General features: G+C 38.3%; 1 protein-coding gene across 1 annotated transcript in view; it reads right to left on the reverse strand.

Moving 5' to 3' along the window:
- ints6l (integrator complex subunit 6 like) overlaps positions 1-14846 on the reverse strand; it is an 89387-nt gene extending 74541 nt beyond the window's left edge. Inside the window, exons 1-2 of the mRNA XM_039766200.1 lie at positions 14522-14846; positions 14297-14374 (exon numbers count right to left, since the gene is read on the reverse strand). Of these exons, the coding sequence (XP_039622134.1) occupies positions 14297-14374; positions 14522-14632 (189 nt within the window). The 5' untranslated portion in view covers positions 14633-14846. The remainder of the gene's footprint in view (positions 1-14296; positions 14375-14521) is intronic.
- Between the last annotated feature and the right edge of the window lie 2763 nt (positions 14847-17609).

Below are 17609 nucleotides of genomic sequence, written 5' to 3' on the forward strand. Positions count from 1 at the left end.
CTATCCCTCTATTATATAAAAAAAATCCTGTGACGAGATGAGACTTTTGACATGAGACCGTTTCAAACACGCACACGGTCCACTCATATCTCATTTGTGTTAATGCTTTTGACAGACATTTCCTGCTCTCTCAGCTCTTATAAATTTTTATTTCTTCACTTTAAGTTCCCAATTAAAGAAGACGTATTATGTCCAAATCTTACAGATGAATTTCATCCCAAAGGTATATCAACAGAAGAAATGAGTACACAGGCAATCCTAGCACCGAGAAACGATGAAGTCAAACGAATTAACGCGAACATTGACGACCGGTTACACAGCAAACTAGTTAAATGCGTATCAATATACTATGCTGAAACAGTTTGTGGTGAGCGTGTGGATGATGAAAACATCAACTTAGTCAGACTGCAGGACTTCACAAACTTCCTAGTCACAGGGGATGTCAAACTTAACAACCGCAGCAGCTGGATGTCATCACCCTAAGGATGTCAGATGAAGTGACTAGCAATCACAGCAAATAACAAATTACATGACTCAGTGCAGAATTTTCAGCAAAGTTTCACATTTCCAAAATATTGTGTGCTTGCTGCATTCTGACAGCCAATAACATGTTGCCTGACAAAGACAGTGCCTGTACAAAAGGTTTCCTGGTAGGGCAATATCAGCCCATTTCCTTTTTCAATTATGTCATGTTCTGAAAAGTATGAGACATAAAACACATGAGCTGCATTTCTGCTTGTTTGGTTTAAAACAATTTTGGTGCGATTTTGCTCAGGACCAAGCTGAGTACAACAGGATTGTCAAAAATATCCAAATATCAGTACATATCGACTGCTACTTTTTAAAACTGTTTCAATACTGATTTTTCATGCTATCACTTGTACAGTTCGATGCACTTCTGGTTCACTCTGGCTTTTGACAATCGAGAGTTGCATGCAACCAATGGGCATGGGTGAATGAAACAGAAATGCCATACTTCTATTACTATTTCTACATCATTTTCCACCATGTAATGTTTGACTGGTGCCCACTTAATGACAGCCAATGTTGGGGAATGTTACTTTTGAAAGTAACTTAATTACATTACTTGTTACTTACAAAAAAGTAACTAAATATGTTACATAGTTACTTATTATAAAATGCAATGCATTATAATGTGCTCTCTTTTCCCTTACTCTCTTCATTTAATTTGTCAGCATTTGTTGTTACATTCTTAACCCTAGAATCTTCATGAAACTGACCAGAGACACAGCAAAATGTGAACATTTTCTTGTGTTGTATAAATACCGTAGCTAAATGCATGTGTAAGTGTGCCTGAGAACATGTTCAATATAGTTTGAACATTTGATTCTACTTTTGCATGTTTTTTTTCCCCCATATTTACGAAGATGCGCCAGTCATCTGAGTGTTGGTATGTGCCAAGTGAGCCCTGTAATAAACTGGCACTCTATGCACTGTTTGTTGCATTGAGGTTTGAAAGGATAAGCTCGAACACCCAGAGCTAGACTAAGTAGGTTTCAGGTTATGTTGTTCTTCTAATTAAACTTTTTGTGTAATTGCTTGCTCCTTTCCCAATCTCATTCTGTAGACAGTAAGACAATGAATGCAAAGTGCAGTCAGTATTTTTTTTTTCACAATTTTCTTTTTTAAACTTTTTTTATATGAAGAGTTTGTAACAATAATTGCTTGCAAATACCAAAAATTGTTAATTAAATGACAAACACACATTTTATTGAGTAGCAGTATTTCAAACAAGCATTTAGGAATCTCTCTCTCTATATATATATATATATAAAATCCAGCGCCTGTCTGTCTGTCTGCTTTTCACACAAGAACTACTCAATAGATTTGGATTGGTTTTTTTTTCTATAATTTGCTTGTATATTCTGGTTGACTTTGCAACTTCTGTCATCGCACTAAGTATCATAGTTCGCTTGCAGTACTGATTTATTTGCACAAATCCAAAAGACCTACAGCGGGCCAGGCCCACCTCTCTCACATGCCAGCCTCAGGACATACCATTTAGATCAGGGTTTTTTTTCCTGTAATTTGCTTGAACATTCTGTTTGATTTTGCAACTCCTCTCATCGCGCTAAGTATCATAGTTTCACTTGCAGGAGCGATATATTCATGCTAATCCAAGACAGAGGCTGTGGGCCAAGGGGAGGGTGAAGCTTGATGTCGGGGTGGGGAGCTGGGCAGGGCCCTCCTCACTGTCCTGTTTCACTGCTACGTCGGTGCAGCCATGGGGGATGGCTAGTCATTAGACTGCACAAATGAAAAATGCCACTGACATTCTGGACCTATTTAGCACCAACCGGAGCTCATAATAAAAGCTTCTCTATAGGGGGGACAAATCAAGTACTGTACCTACTTGACAAAATAAAGAACTTTGTTAGCCTTGTCGATTTATATTCCTGTTTTCCATTGCACTGCAGTTGCTGTATTATGAAGGCTGTTCTGATATTTTAATGCACTATTGCTGGCAAGGGTGGATTTAAAAATCTGTATATGTAAAGACTACAATTATCAAAAGATCAAGATATCAATCAGTTGATTTTAATATTTTAAAATTACTTCAATACTTATTTCTCATGGTATCGATTCTGCAGATTAAATTATGAATGTGTTGCTGTGGGTAATAATTGAGAATTAGTATGAGCAGACTTCAGCACTAGCTAACTTGTGCTGCAGGAGATCGAAAATTTATTAACTTGTATGAAAAAAATATTCTTTATCACAAGAATGTTACTGCATCTAGACTGGCTGATCATGTCCTCTTTAACCTCATTACTGTTATTCTTTAGATAGTCTGTCCACAGCTGGTCACACACATGCGGTCTTCCCAGAATTTACTCATCTCGAGATCATAGTGGCTCTGAACATGTCATATGCAGCAATAGTAGGACAGTCAGAATGTGGAATGTCTGAACATGGTGTACATTTAGAAGTAAGCCACTTGTTGTGTTGATGACTGTTCATTAGAATTGGCCAGCGACTGCATCATATAGTAGATTCTAATTCTAATGATAGTGAAGCACACAAAGGTAATGACTTTGCTCAAACAGTACCTCTGACAGCAATTCTGAAAGTACACAAAAATCCTGCACGTGCACTACCCGGTCAGCGATTTGGTAACCACTGGCCTACACCATGGTTAGCCATTCCCAGTCTAAACACGTCTTTATGATAATTCAATTTAAAAGGTAAAATTGTGTCTTTGTTTTGAAAATAACAGTACGCACATAAGTATTAAGCTCAGTATATTATCACATATATGAATTTTCCTAATACTTTATGTGTATACTGGATTGTTGGCAAGTGGAACTAGTTGGGGACTTTTGTGTTCACGTGAACCCAGGCCCAGGTCACTGACAGGCAGACACTGAAAGCAAAATCCTGGCTGCTCCTAAGCTCTAATTTAATGACAAGCTGCTGGCTTACTTTGCACTCAATATATATAATTCTGAAGACTGAGGTTGACATGTTCAAGCCAACAAAGAAATCACCTGAAATGCCTTATTGATCACACATCATGACTGAAAAATGTTTCATCTTATGTTTCAGGTGTTTGCAATTTGTTACCTGTTACTTCACAGTACGAGAAATCCCTTAAAATATGGACAGTTATTTCACACACTGATAGAGATTTACAAAAGTTTGCATATGTTACATAAGCAGAATGTTATTTGACCATTTACAGTTTGGAAGGGTCATTTAGCAATGAAATTAAAAAAAAAAAAAAAATAGTTACTGTGACCTTTCGAGGTGCTATAACTTTCAGTGCTTAACTGCATAAACAGTGGTGCTACTCCTCTATGGGCTAAAATACTTCCAGATGTGCTTCATAATGTGTATTTTGTGCATCTTGGGTGACTTGCAGCCAAACAAAAGCACACCTCACAGAAGTTCACATTGACATGCTGATCTTATTTGCAAAAAACTTTTGAGGTTACAAAGACATCGTAGTTTGTTTACACAGAAATGCAATGTGAACTGTTTGCATTTATGCAAAGCCTTTAAATGTGTTAGTGTGTTACTTTTCTGAACAATTGTTTGTGGACTTGAAAAGGGCATATGGTGTCATGTGAAGGTTCATTTAGGAGTATATGATCCCAATACAACCACTGCAAAACCTTGGTTTGCAATGCTGTGGAAGTCAGACACACCCCCAGTGGGAATGGAGGTTGTCCAGTTCAGTGGCCTCAAGAATGCATTTCTGCTTTTGGATGATGATGTGGTCCTGCTGGCAAAATCAGACTGTGACCTTAGACACTCACTGAGGAAGTTTGTAGCCATGTGTGAAGCAGCCATGATGAGGTTCAGCACCTTCCAGTTTGAGGTCATGGTTATCAGTCAGAAAATGGTGGGGAGCCCTCCTCAGAATGGGGATGAGGTGCTGCCTCAATTAGAGGAGTTTAAGTATCCTGCAATCTTATTTATCAGAGAGAAAAGAAGGAAATGGGAGATCAACAGGCTGATCATATCAGCATCCACAGTCATTTGGACATTGTATCGGACAGGTATGGTGAAAGGTGACCTAGGCGTAAGGGTGAAATTCTTGATTTAATTTTGATATTTATTCCTACCATCACCTATGGTCACTAGCTGTAGGTAGTGAAAGAACTAGATCGGGTGAAAAGTGCAGACATTAAGAAGGAGCTCAAAGTACAGCCGCTGTTCCTTCACATTGAATGAAGCCAGTTGAGGAGGTCTGGGCATCTGATTAGGTTGCATCTTTGACTCCTTCCTAGGGAGGTGTTTTGGGCATGTCCAACTGGAAGCAGACTTTGGGGAAGACCCAGGACATGCTAGAGAGAGATCTGTCTCTTGGCTAGCTGGGCAACACCTTAGTATTCCCCTTGAGGACCTAAAAGAATGGGGCGAGGAAAAATGTCAAGGCATCTTTTCTTAGTTTGTTGCCCCCACGACCTGGACCAAGATAAGAAAATGGATTTTGTCAAAAGTGCACATTAACATTTGTTATACTTGAATGTTTATTTAATGCTTGTTGTAACTTTTTGTATAGATAGTTTACAAAAGATTTCAATACTTACTCAGTTTAACAATTAACAACATTTGTAGCATTGCACTGTACTACCTCGGAAACAGTATTTGTTTTCAACAATGTTAAAAAAAAACTGTTGACCAGATTTAACCTTCTTTACTTTTTAGTGTTTACAGAACATTTACCTTTTACAAAAGACTGCATTACTTGAAATATATACATTTAATGACTAACATCTCTATTTGCTTTCATCAATGTTTAGATTCTAGAATTGCAATTTATTTAAATCATGTTTAATTGAGTTAAATTATATACTGTATTGGGTATAGAAAATTGTACTAAATTTCAATACTTTTCACAATATCTTATTAATGTTTGAAATGTTGGTATCATGACAGAGATTTAACAAGTGTATGCCCTAACATCTACTTGAAGCCTATGTTTCATTTGTAAACAGGCAGTTAATGCCTGCTCTGCCTATTTGCAGATGCTGCTGTATGGAAGTCAAAGACGTTTACTGAAGAATCCAAATCAGAAAAAAAGAAAATGCTTTGTGCTGCTATGACATTAAGGTCTAAAGAATATAGGTAGTACTTCTGTTATTAAACTTGACTGTTCTGCATTCAAGCTTTAAAAAAAAATCTTGCCATGCTAAATAATTATCATCAGCTAGAAATTTGATCTCTAAGTTAGGATTAAAATTCAACTAAAAACCATGAAGCTTACCAATTTTTAAATTAGAAAAACAAAAAAAGACCACGGCCAAGATTTCCCAGCCAAAAAAAAAAAAAAATCACACTAACAAGAATCTTAGCTCAGGCAACAGAACAAACAATCTGGATCTAGCAAATTACTTTCTCCAGATAAAACGGTCATTTTAGCAGTAACACTGCACGGTAATGTTTTGTTATGTGGATTGAAATGGTAGAATCATATCTTGCTAAATATTGCTGCATTTCTTCCCTCAACCATCCCGAAGTTGGGGCAAGATGCAAATCATCTTTTTTACTTAAATTTCTTAAGCTAGAAATATGAACATCTTTATTTGGATATCCACTGCCAAGGAGTTAGTATTTGCAGCTACAGAAAATATTATTTGGTATGCTTAGCGATGCTGTGCAAGGGTGAGGAAAAATAGCAAGTTGGCAAAATGGTGCGCTTGTTGTTTAGATACAGGTATGCATAAGAGGTAAAATCTTCTTGGTGATTTCAAAATTAAACCATTCTTTTTGTAGGCAAAACAAAAGATGTAAAGGACAGTTCACATGCTAGTAAACAAAAGCACAATGAAGTTCAGTAAATCTAAATTTATATTGAGCCTTTTCAGTAACTCAAGAAAGAAGTTTTTGGGTTACTGAGGTTACAGACAACACAGTTCCATAATGTGATGATCAATTAACACCTCAGAAAAGCATTATAAGATTATTCACTGTGTTTTCTGGTTTCTAATAAATGATGCATGCATCCAATGCTATGAGTCACATCTCCCTGATCCACTTTACACATGCAATTACTCCTTAATCTTTAACTTACAGGTTCAGCAATTGTGTCACAAAATATAGCAATCATATTATCAGCTGAAATACTATGCAGAAACACAAGAGACATTTTATAGCATGATAAAAGCTGTGAAACTAAGAAATTATTACAGAAATAAAAATCTAACAGCTAAGAATTTTAAATCCATTATTTCACTTTCTGAACAAGTACCACCAGCACAGGGCTGGGGCGACCCAAGGCCTCTCACAACTGCAACAGATGAAAGGAATGAACAAATGATGGACAGGATATTAGAACAATGCAAAACACAAGCAAAATGAATACAATTCATACAGCTCCATCCACCTTTACACGTTTATATTATGGAAGGTAAATTAACAGAAGAATCCAGGTGAATAAGAAAATATGACTCTGACAAATGACACTACCCGAAAATAACTGAATATAGGTAAAGTGCTGTCTGTTAACAACACAAATAAAAATAAATGCATTAATTTTACTGTAATGAAGCACTACTCTTTGCTGAAATTTGATCAGATTCAGAAGTATATAAGTAAAGTACCTCTGTGTACATTTTTGTACTCCTCAAGCAACATCAGTGCACTGTTTTTTCTTGACTGTCCAAAACCACTAGACATAAATCGTATTCTTTTATGAAAGGTAAGATAGCTTTACCAGTGCAAATGTAAAGGAAACCAACCATAATTACTTTGAGACATAACTTAAATAAAATATGCTAGCCGACACGCCGCATAATTATTTATTGATGGGTGAACACTTCCTGAAAGACACAGTTGTCCAAATGGGGTGGGTTTGAGGTTACTACTGTGAGTGAATGAAAAGATGGAACTCTGGTGAGAGCAATATACAATTGTCCGTGACTGAAAACTAGTTTTGGCAGATACAGGCATATCTTTTTGAAAGTTTGGCCCTGTGCCTTATTAACTGTCATTGCAAAAGCAAATTTAACAGGAAATTGTCTGCGTGTAAAAGTAAAAGGCAAACTTGAATATGATGGGGTCAGGAAAATCCGGGGAATAAGGACAGTTTGTGAGGTAGCAGCTGCGATAGTTTTTACATTCCAGTACACTGCGGTGAATGCTGGTAACAGTCAGTCTAGTGCCATCACAGAGACCTCTTGCTGGCATGAGGTTTCTGAGAAGCATGACAACTGAACAAATTTTAATTTTGGAAATCAAGGGAATAGTTTGTGAGGTAGCAGTTGCGATAGTTTTACACTCCAGTACATTGCGGTGAATGCTGGCAACAGTCAGTCTATTGCCATTACAAAGACCTCTTGCTGGCATGAGGTTTCTGAGAAGTATGATGACTGAACCAATTTTACTTTTGAGTTTATGCTGAGGCATGCCAGTGGGAGTAAGACTGTTAAATTCTTCGGGGAATCAAAGTTGATCTGCGGAATCGTCTGTGACGATGGAGTCAACGCTGGTGAAAGTTACTTTGTCGGTAGGGATAAGTTTCAGTACTTGTTCGTTAAGGTGTAGCGAGTCTTCGTTGGTGACGCTTAATAGAGCTTGAGTACTGAGGTGTTCCGGAGTGACAGTTGAGAAGTCGATGCCTCGAGAGCGAGGGAGGACGCGGGAAGAGGGTTAGAGTTGGCGGGCGGGGGCTCTGTCGTGCGTACCCCATGGTCGGGCGACTTGGTCGATTTATATATAGAAAAGCAGCCGGAACCGAAAAGAACAATGAAAAGTCAACGTGACTCAGAGGTGCATGTGGACTGTAGCAGAGACCAAAACGACTGAGGATGTGTTTGGTTAGGTGTTGCATGCGGGCACATGAGCAGACAGTGTGCATTCCTCAAGAGCGAGTGTGGATGCGGGAGGAGGGTTAGAGTTGGCGGGCGAGGCTCTGTCATGCATATCCCATGGTCTCTGTTGTGCATACCCCATGGTCGGGCGACTTAGTCAATTATATATATATTTAATGTATTGCTCTTTAAATAATTTGTAACCCTTTCCTGGAATGCCATGGCTGAATTTGGCTTTAACAATGCACTGTTGAGTAAACCTTTCATTCTATTCAAAATGTCCAATACCAGACTACTGACTTGTTTTAACATCCTAAAACTTGCTTAATCCAATTCAGGACCACGAGGGGGGGACTAGACCTTTGCTTCAAGGACCTCTCACAAAATAAGAAAATCCAAAGAAAATAGACTGGAAAATGTGAATTCCTCTCGCAACAGACATTTCTCAAAGAGAGAAAACTACTGATCTTTAAACTATTGGTTTAACTACACATCTGCAAAGATATATGCAAGCAAACATAAAAAATTATGAAAATGAACACTTTATTCTAGCCTTCAATAAAAAAAATAGACCTCCATCTTTATAAACATTGAATATCAATTATCACACTAATATAAAAATACCACAAAATGTATTCTAAAAAGAGTTAATGTCTTCTCCCAGGTTTACAAACTATCTTAACACTTAGTAAAATTCACTGCACTTCCTACTTTCATGAAATACTCAGGGTTACTTTGCCTATTCTGCATATCACAAAATACTAAATATAAAATCCAACTCATAAATTAACAAAAGTATGACAGCGGCACAAAAATCGCATCTTTTGGTAGATCCGAGGGCTTCAAATCAGCATTGTCTTATACCAACATGCAGCAGAAATGCAAACTTGCAAAACTAAAATTACATGTAACTAACAACCAATATTTCATAGACTATACAAACTAGGAAATATGCCAAAGATAGCAGAATAGTAAAAGTAGAAACTGGAAGTGAATTACAGAAGTGTAAGCAAACACTAGATATGTATAGGCCTCTAACATATGCATGAATATTTAGTTTCAGATTTTTACTTTCATTGACATTATCTTCAATAGGTTTTAGATATAAAAATTTGTGTATCAGCCAGAATTACTACAACCATGTAATAGAGATATGCTAATCAATATGGTGTCCTGCGAAAAAGCATTCTGGCCTTTACCATTTGGGCAAATAATCAAAATGCAATGATAAATAAAAGCCCCTTTTAACTCCAAGTCCTTTATTTGAACAGCCTATCACCAAGCAAGAATTGTTATTTTGTTGATTGCTGAAATTCTACTCTAAATACGACTTCAGATTATTTTTTGTGAAATGTAATTTCTTATAAAATGAAAAAAAATATATTATTGCTCGCTTTCATGTGGGTAAAATGGCTGCATAGCAATTAATGCAACTACCACACAACCAGAGATCCCAAGATTCAAATTACCCCTAGGTTCTTGTCTATAAGCCGGAGACCAAAAATCATACGAATTTTTAAAATAAAATCTTATCATAGATAAGCCGGACTCATGGATAAGCCGAACGTACTATAACCTATAACTAATACAAGGGAGGGAGGTCAGTGGTCTCACTCGCACCCATTTAATTTTTTTTAAGGGGGGAGCGAGTGTGAGATATTGGCGTCTCTCTCACTCTCCGCATGGCGCAGTTGGATCGGCCGGAGCGCATTCTTTCTGCTCTGGGCGTCGCCGAGTCAACACGTGCGCATAGCGGTCATTTAAATTGTGATTTTGTTAAATTTTTGTTTTGTGAAATTTGTTAAAATGGATAATGTAAAGAAGACTCGAAAATCTTATCCCAATCATCGAAAACTTGAAGCAGTGAGCTATGCCGAAAAGTATGGCAATGCGGCGGCGGCTAAAGAGTTCAGAACAGACAAGTCAAACATCCGGCGATGGAAAAAACAAAAGCCTGTTATAAAAGCAATGCATCCGAAGAAGCGCTGCCGTCGGTCCCGAAAAAGAGTTTTGGCCGGAATTGGAGTCACAATTGAAGACACGGATTATCTCCAGACGCAATGAAAATAGAAGAGTGTCGACCACTGGAATTCATTTGAAAGCGAAAGAATTGGCAAAACATTGGCAGCAAATGTTGGTGTTTTCTGTTTATGAAAAGACACAACTTATCTGTAAGAGCCATTACATCTATTGGACAGAAGTTACCACAGGACTGGGAAGAGAAAATGGCTGTCTTTGGGGTTTTTGTCAAAAATGCGATCAATGGAGTCAATTTCGAACACATCGGGAATATGGATGAGGTCTCCATCAGTTTCAATATGACCAGTGGTTTCACAGTTGAGACAAAGGGATCAACTGATGTCAGAATCACTACCATTGGCAATGAAAAGTGCAATTTTACTGTTGTCTTGTGTGCTACAGCCGATGGTGGAAAATGCAAACCTTTAGTGATTTTCAAACGAAAAACTATTCCTAAAGATGTCTTCCCTAAAGGAGTTATTGTCACAGCAAACGAAAAGGGATGGGTTGACGCGGATATGGTCAGCTATTGGTTAGAAAACATTTGCTGTAAACGCAAGAATTCATTTTTTTCGGCTCGACCTCACATCACAAAAGAAGTCAAAGAAAAGGTGAAAAAGTATTCACAATTGGCTGTTATTCCTGGAGGACTGACATCTAAATTATAGCTATTGGATCTAAGCATTAATAAATCTTTTAAAATCAAAATGCGTGAGAAATGGGAGGACTGGATGGTCAATGGTTACCATTCATTCACTAAGTCTGGATCAATCAAAAGGGCCTCTTATGCTGAAGTATGTCAATGGATCGACGAATGTTGGAGTGAAGTAACCACGGATTGCATTAAAAATGGATTTAAAGCCGCGAATATCCAACCGAAGTGCTAACAACTGTGATATCTCGTGCCACTGATAATGAAGAATCTGAAGAAGAATCCCAAGATCAAATCGAATCTGATATTCCAGAATCTTTTAACGAGATGTTTTATCTCTTTAATACTGAATCTGATGAAGAATTTGATGGCTTTGATTAATAAAAATTTTTAAAAATGTATAACTTTTTTTAATAAATTGATTTTGTGTATAAGCCGGACTTATGTATAAGCCGATATTCTATTTTTTCATTTTCACAACTTTTTTCCTTAGATAAGTCGCGGCTTATAGACAAGAACTTAGGGTACATCAGGCACAGTCTATATGGAGTCTGAATGCCTGTCCCATATTAAAGGTGGATTTTACTCTGGATAATTTGGCTTCACCTCACATTATGAAGAGAGCAGGCATGGGGTATTGGAGACTATAAAGTGGTCCTGTTCGATGATCCCCAGAGAGCTAGTTACCATCTTAAAAGCTCCAGCCTTCTATTGGAAAAAAATAGATTTGAATGAAAAGTTGAATGAGGGGGAAAAAAAATTGTGCTTTTTTTTAAATATTGCACCATTTATTATACTGTATTTAAACACTTAAAATGATCGTAAAATGCATGGCTTCCTTGCCAACCCCACAGAAAAACTTGAATGTTTCTACTTCTGAAACAAATTTTCAAAGTCCATGCAATTAAAAAAATGACCAGCTGCATAACCATAACCCAGATACAAAACAAAAAGTACTCATTCTAGCATAATTTCATTCATAAAGGGCAGAGTAGCCTAACAGTTTTAGGGTCTACACTGCAGTCCGGCACCAGTTCCTCACTCAGACGGGGAATCTTCCGTGTATTTACATATACTCTTTGTGGGTATCATTCCACATTCCAATGACATACTATTACCACGTTCACTGGTTGCTTTCTGTAAGTATTGAGTTGGTTCCTGTCAGGATGAGTTTGTTTCCTCTGAATCTGTACTGAAATGGTGAGTACAGAAAGATGAATGAGGAAAACTTCGGCAACATCCAAAACTTCACATGAACCTGATGAATATGTCCTATCCTATCCCCAGATTCTTTAGAATGCTGCCAGGCCTTCTTGACAAAAGTACACATCTTTCCAAAAAAACAAGATAACATGGATGGCTGATGACATTTTGCACATTTCTAGTTCAAAAGGATATCTTTCCGTTTATTGTTTAAGGTTTTACATTACTACATTCACACAAAAGATATTATAAATTTAGAAAACTTCAACAGAGAACGTTCTACTTCAAAGATTATTCACAGTATTATTAGTTCTACATTTATGAATTTCACTTTTACAAGTTCAACTACAATAAAATTAGCCTATGATCATTTGCTGTGCTCCATTGGAAGAGTAAGGTTGGAATTTTTAACTGGAAAGTCAGATTTCCAACTCAGAAACTAAAGCTGGTCTGTCACGTCCGAGTTCAGATCATGATGTCAATCCAAAATGGTGATGTACACTTTACTGAGAGCTGTAGTATTATACTATTTAGTAGCACTTCTGTCTATTTCTGTCTCATTAAATTAGTCAAGCAAACAGTCTCATTAAATTAGTCAAGCAAACAGTTGTGTCCCATTTCTATCTGTGAACATGCTGCTACTGTGTCTGGATATGCTATATATTATTCCGGTGGAGCAAACAAGACAAAAGGTTTTGCTGAATGTTTCCATATTGGTTTTCCAAATGTTTTACTGGAATGCAATAGACTCAGTTGTGACATCATTCCAAGCGAAGACATTGGAGGTAAATGAAACACAGCATTAATCCACCAGTCTTGGAGTCTTTGCTATTACTTTTCTAAACTCAAGCAAACTGTTGTTTCCGTCAATGAATCTTTGGCTATATCACGGAATATTTGCTGCATAATGGCCTATTCTTTGACCAATGCAAAAACACTCTTTCAAGGCTTCATTACACTTTGGTTAGATTCCAGCAATTCACTCTGCAATGGTCTTCCAGCTCAAAGCACTGCCACACAAGTCCACACTTGCATGCCATAATCACATCAACACTGTACAGGTGTGTAACTTCTTTGACCTGCTGTCTGATATGTGAACTTTGTCACTGATTTTACAGCTATAAATTACATGCCCCAGTCTGCATACTGTCATTATCCATGAGTCTTCATTAATGTGTCAACATTTAATTAAAGTAGGAAACCCCACCTTTCAACTCTCACATATCTGCTGTTAAGCTTGTGCTTATTTTACCTCTACTATACCGAAAGTAATATCTATGCTGATCATCATGTTATTTTCAGTCCAACGTGGTGTTTTGGCTGAATGTGCTTTTGCAGCCTCCCTAGGGTTTTAGATACTGTCTTTTATTTGAATGGTCTTGTATTTCACTTATCTTTCACTTTGTTAGTGATTTGTAAATGTATGTTGCGTGAAAGGCATTACAATGGATCAAGCTTGAATAATAAAATTATACCTACCTAAATTTTACTGCTTCCTTGACATTTTATAGAAAAATTTTAAAGAAGCAAATTTGCCCATCCGCTTTCACGTGGTATGCTGTGACATTAGCAGTGCAATCAGATAAGTCACGTGGTACTTATGCATTTATTATTAACGTATTATCACCATCCTATACACTGGACATGTGTCACAACCGTTAACAATTATTAGCATAATGTCCTGTTAAAATTATTGGTAACAGAATATACTACGTCTCGCAAAACAATGTTGAACTAAAGTACGCTGTCGCTGTCTTACCTCCTGCCAGCATGTGGCGCCGACAGTAAAAACAGAAGAGGAGGCGGGCGTTTAAAAAGGCGGTCCTGCAGTCGACATCCAATTGGATGAATACGTGCGCTAAGGGTTACGCATGACGTCACCGAAAGACATAAATCTCCCCGCCTCCATCTCAGCGCCCTTAGCTTCCCCCAGTACAAAAGCAAAATGTCCGCCATCTTCACAGGCTGTGCTGCTCCGGCTCTGCGGTTATTCTCGCAAAAATAAGCTATTTCTTGCCACCGGGGGGCCTCCCCAACCCAATAACTACGATTCAGAAGGGCCACCGAGTTTAAATGTTAGAAAAAAAAATCTTCGGCTCATCACAAAGAAAAAAAGAAAACAATTTTAAGAGGATTTATTTACCTTAACTCCGTATGGTGGGTCATCAAATGTAACTAGCATGTACCTGTCGCCTCTACTAGCAGGATCTCGAGCACGCAGCTGTTAAAGAAAAAATAAAGAAAACCAAAAAAAGCGAAAATAGTACACGTTAATTTCGTTTTATTTTTTAAAGGGACCCTGAACTTTTTAATCAAAGAAAATATAAAAGAAAACAAAGCAGAAGTCGGGGTTAAAATTATTCTTTACCTTCATAAAGATCTCAACCGCGCCTTTAGCAATGTCCAGATACGTCGTACCCAAATAAGTCCGCTGGTTCATAGAAGCGGACGTGTCTATGAGGAAAAGTAAAATAGGCATTTTTTTTAAATATATATATTAAAACGCTAAAATAGTTATAGGACGTAGTCTGCGGCCTGGGCGTGACTAACTCTAGACATATATGTGTGTATAATTTTTTGTTATAATCTGACCCCCCAGGAGAGGGTCGCGGTGCCTCCCCTGCCGCTGCCTGTCTCTCCCTCTGTCTTTTACTGAGCTCTGCTGGGGCTCGCGCTGATAGATAACTTCTCTTCCGAACCTAGTTCCACGCCCCCTTCTCACACCGCCATACCATTGGCTGCCAACGTCTTCGATGACCAAGCCCAGCGGATCTTCTCTTATTTAAATATTCAATAAGTAGGCCGGCGGTAGAGTTAGCGTACAGCCTGTGCAATTTTTTCAACCTAAATTCTAACGTGCGCGCTCATAATGTTGCATATTCATTGAGCGTCAAAAAGAGAGGAAATGCGGAGGCGCGCCCACCTCAGCGTGTTTTGTTTTTGAGACTTCTTGAAGGACTTTGTTAGTAACGATGCCTTAAACGACCGGATTATGTCAGGCTTTCAAGCTGGTGAAATCATTTTCCCCGAAAGGAAGTAATCGAAATCCAGATCTCTTTAACAGCTCCTAACCTTCCTTTTCGACCTCGAGCGGCGATAAACTCCTCGTAAGCGCGTGCACGACACGACGCCCGAAGTGATGGCAAAAACTAGCGTGCAGAGGCTCAGCTACACGCGGGCGGTCGCGTTCGAGTAGCATCGGGAATGGATGGTCAACTGTAGCGCAATGTATCCAAAAGAAATGATATTCAGGGGTCCTGTTTATAACATAGGCTCATTCTGGCGTGCACAGCAATGGTTTTAGTCGAAAACGATTTCTCTTTCACTTGAAATATTTGCCTCTCACGAGGACGGCGTGCTGCATCACCCTACCTTTAAATGGCTGCAGGACGGGGTCGAGCAAATTCCACCTGCCCGATGGATTTGGAAAAATCAGGCACGCGCTGTTCAGAAATCGATTTTAAGTAGACATTAAAACCACACGCTCCTTTAGTTGAAGCACGATTTATTGTTTGACGTGCGATGCACTCTGTCAGGTACTGTACACAATTAACCAATATGAAACGTGAACATCATACAGTTCTTTAATTAACGAAATTGAGGGCTTATTTTTACACTAGTCTGAGACGCACAATTAAAGAGTTGCAAAGACGCAGCTTGATCCTTAGGCAAACTTGCAGGTTTGTGTGTACCAGGGTAAAATGAAAACGTGAATTTATTTTTGTATAAAAGGTGTAAAATTAAAAAGTAGGTGTGTTTCAAAATGGTTTGCGTTTTCTCCAAACACTTCTCATAAATTAGAAATCCATGCAATACAATTTTTCAAAGGCAGATTGAATGGACAGCAGTCTGTCGGTTGAAAGTGGTGGTATTTTGCGTGGAGTTTACATATTCTCTTTATTTTAAATGATTCACCTTCTAACACATTGACAAATCATTAGGAATACAGTATTGAGAGAAATCTGAATGTATGTTTTAAATGCAAACTTCCACACGTGTATGTTTAGTCAATACTGTGCAGTGACGTTTAATATATACTAAGATAGAGATGATTTTAATCAAAAAAACTCTAGGGGGCTCTACAGCTGATCCTCCCATGAGTCCTGACATGGTAATATTTATTACCATTGTTTTAGCATAAAGCCTAAATTAATAAAATCAACAGATATAATTAAATAAACAAACATCCTTTAGTTTTGTGAACAACAGATTATATACATAAAACAGTATAATACATTTTCCAAATTGATGACCTGGGAGCAGAGAGCCTAAATTTTGACTTCTTAAACCCTCATCTTACTATTTTCTACTCACCCTGTGATTTCATTAGTGCTGCTGATTTTGGCTGTGCACTCACTGCAAAAGGGCCTGGTGAGACAACACTTGATTAAGATGTATTTAATGGAGGGCAGAGCCATCCCAATGATCTTTTCTTCAGTGTGCACTCTCCTATATACGAGACACTGCAGTTCTCAAACCAGACGGTGATGCAGCTGGTCGGAACACTCTCGAAGGTACCTCATAGAACAAATCAAACTTGCATTTATTGCACAGTTTATCATTGTCTAAGTGTTTTTAGTTGTTTCCATGCCTTTGGAGTACAGCTGGATTACTGTGAGATACTCATACTTTAACTACCAGTTTGACAACTGAGTTCAAGCCATTGGTTTTTTTCTAACAATGTTCAATGCCAGAAGCCAAGTTAAGAATGGAGGTAATGATTATCGATCAGCAGTATGGTTACATGCAGGGAAAGAGTATGATAGATGCAATGTTTGCTCTGAGGGTGTTGATGGAGAAGTATAGAGAAGGCCAGAAGCAGTTGAATTGTTTCTTTGTGGACCTGGAGAAAGCATATGACAGGGTGCACAGAGAGGAGTTGTGGTATTGTATGAGGAAGTTGGGAGTGGTAGAGAAGTATGTAAGAGTGGTACAGGATATTTACAAGGGAAGTGACACAGTGGTGAGGTCTGTAGTAGGAGTGATGGTTGTGTTTAATGTTGAGGTGGGTTTACATCAGGGATCAACTCTGAGCCCTTTATTTGAAATTGTGATGGTCAGGTTGACAGCGGAGATTAGACAGTAGTCCCCGTGGACTATGAAGTTTGCAGATGGCATTGTGAACTGTAACGAGAGTAGGGAGCAGGTTGAGGAGACCCTGGAGAGGTGGAGGTATGTCCTAGAGAGAAGAGGAATGAAGGTCAGTAGGATCAAGACAGAATGTGTGAATGAGAGGGAGATCAGAGCAATTGTGAGGATGCCGGGAGTAGAACTGGTGAAGGTGGATGAGTTTAAATACTTGGGATCAATAGTTTCGAGGAACAGGGATTAAAGAAGAGAGTGCAGGCAGGGTAGAGTAGGTGGAGATAAGTGTCAGGAGTGATTTGTGACAGACAGGTACCAGCATGAGTGAAAGGGAAAGTCTACAAGAGAGTAATGAGACCAGCTATGTTATA

This window comes from Polypterus senegalus, chromosome 10 (assembly GCF_016835505.1).
Source record: "Polypterus senegalus isolate Bchr_013 chromosome 10, ASM1683550v1, whole genome shotgun sequence".
NCBI lineage: Eukaryota > Metazoa > Chordata > Cladistia > Polypteriformes > Polypteridae > Polypterus > Polypterus senegalus.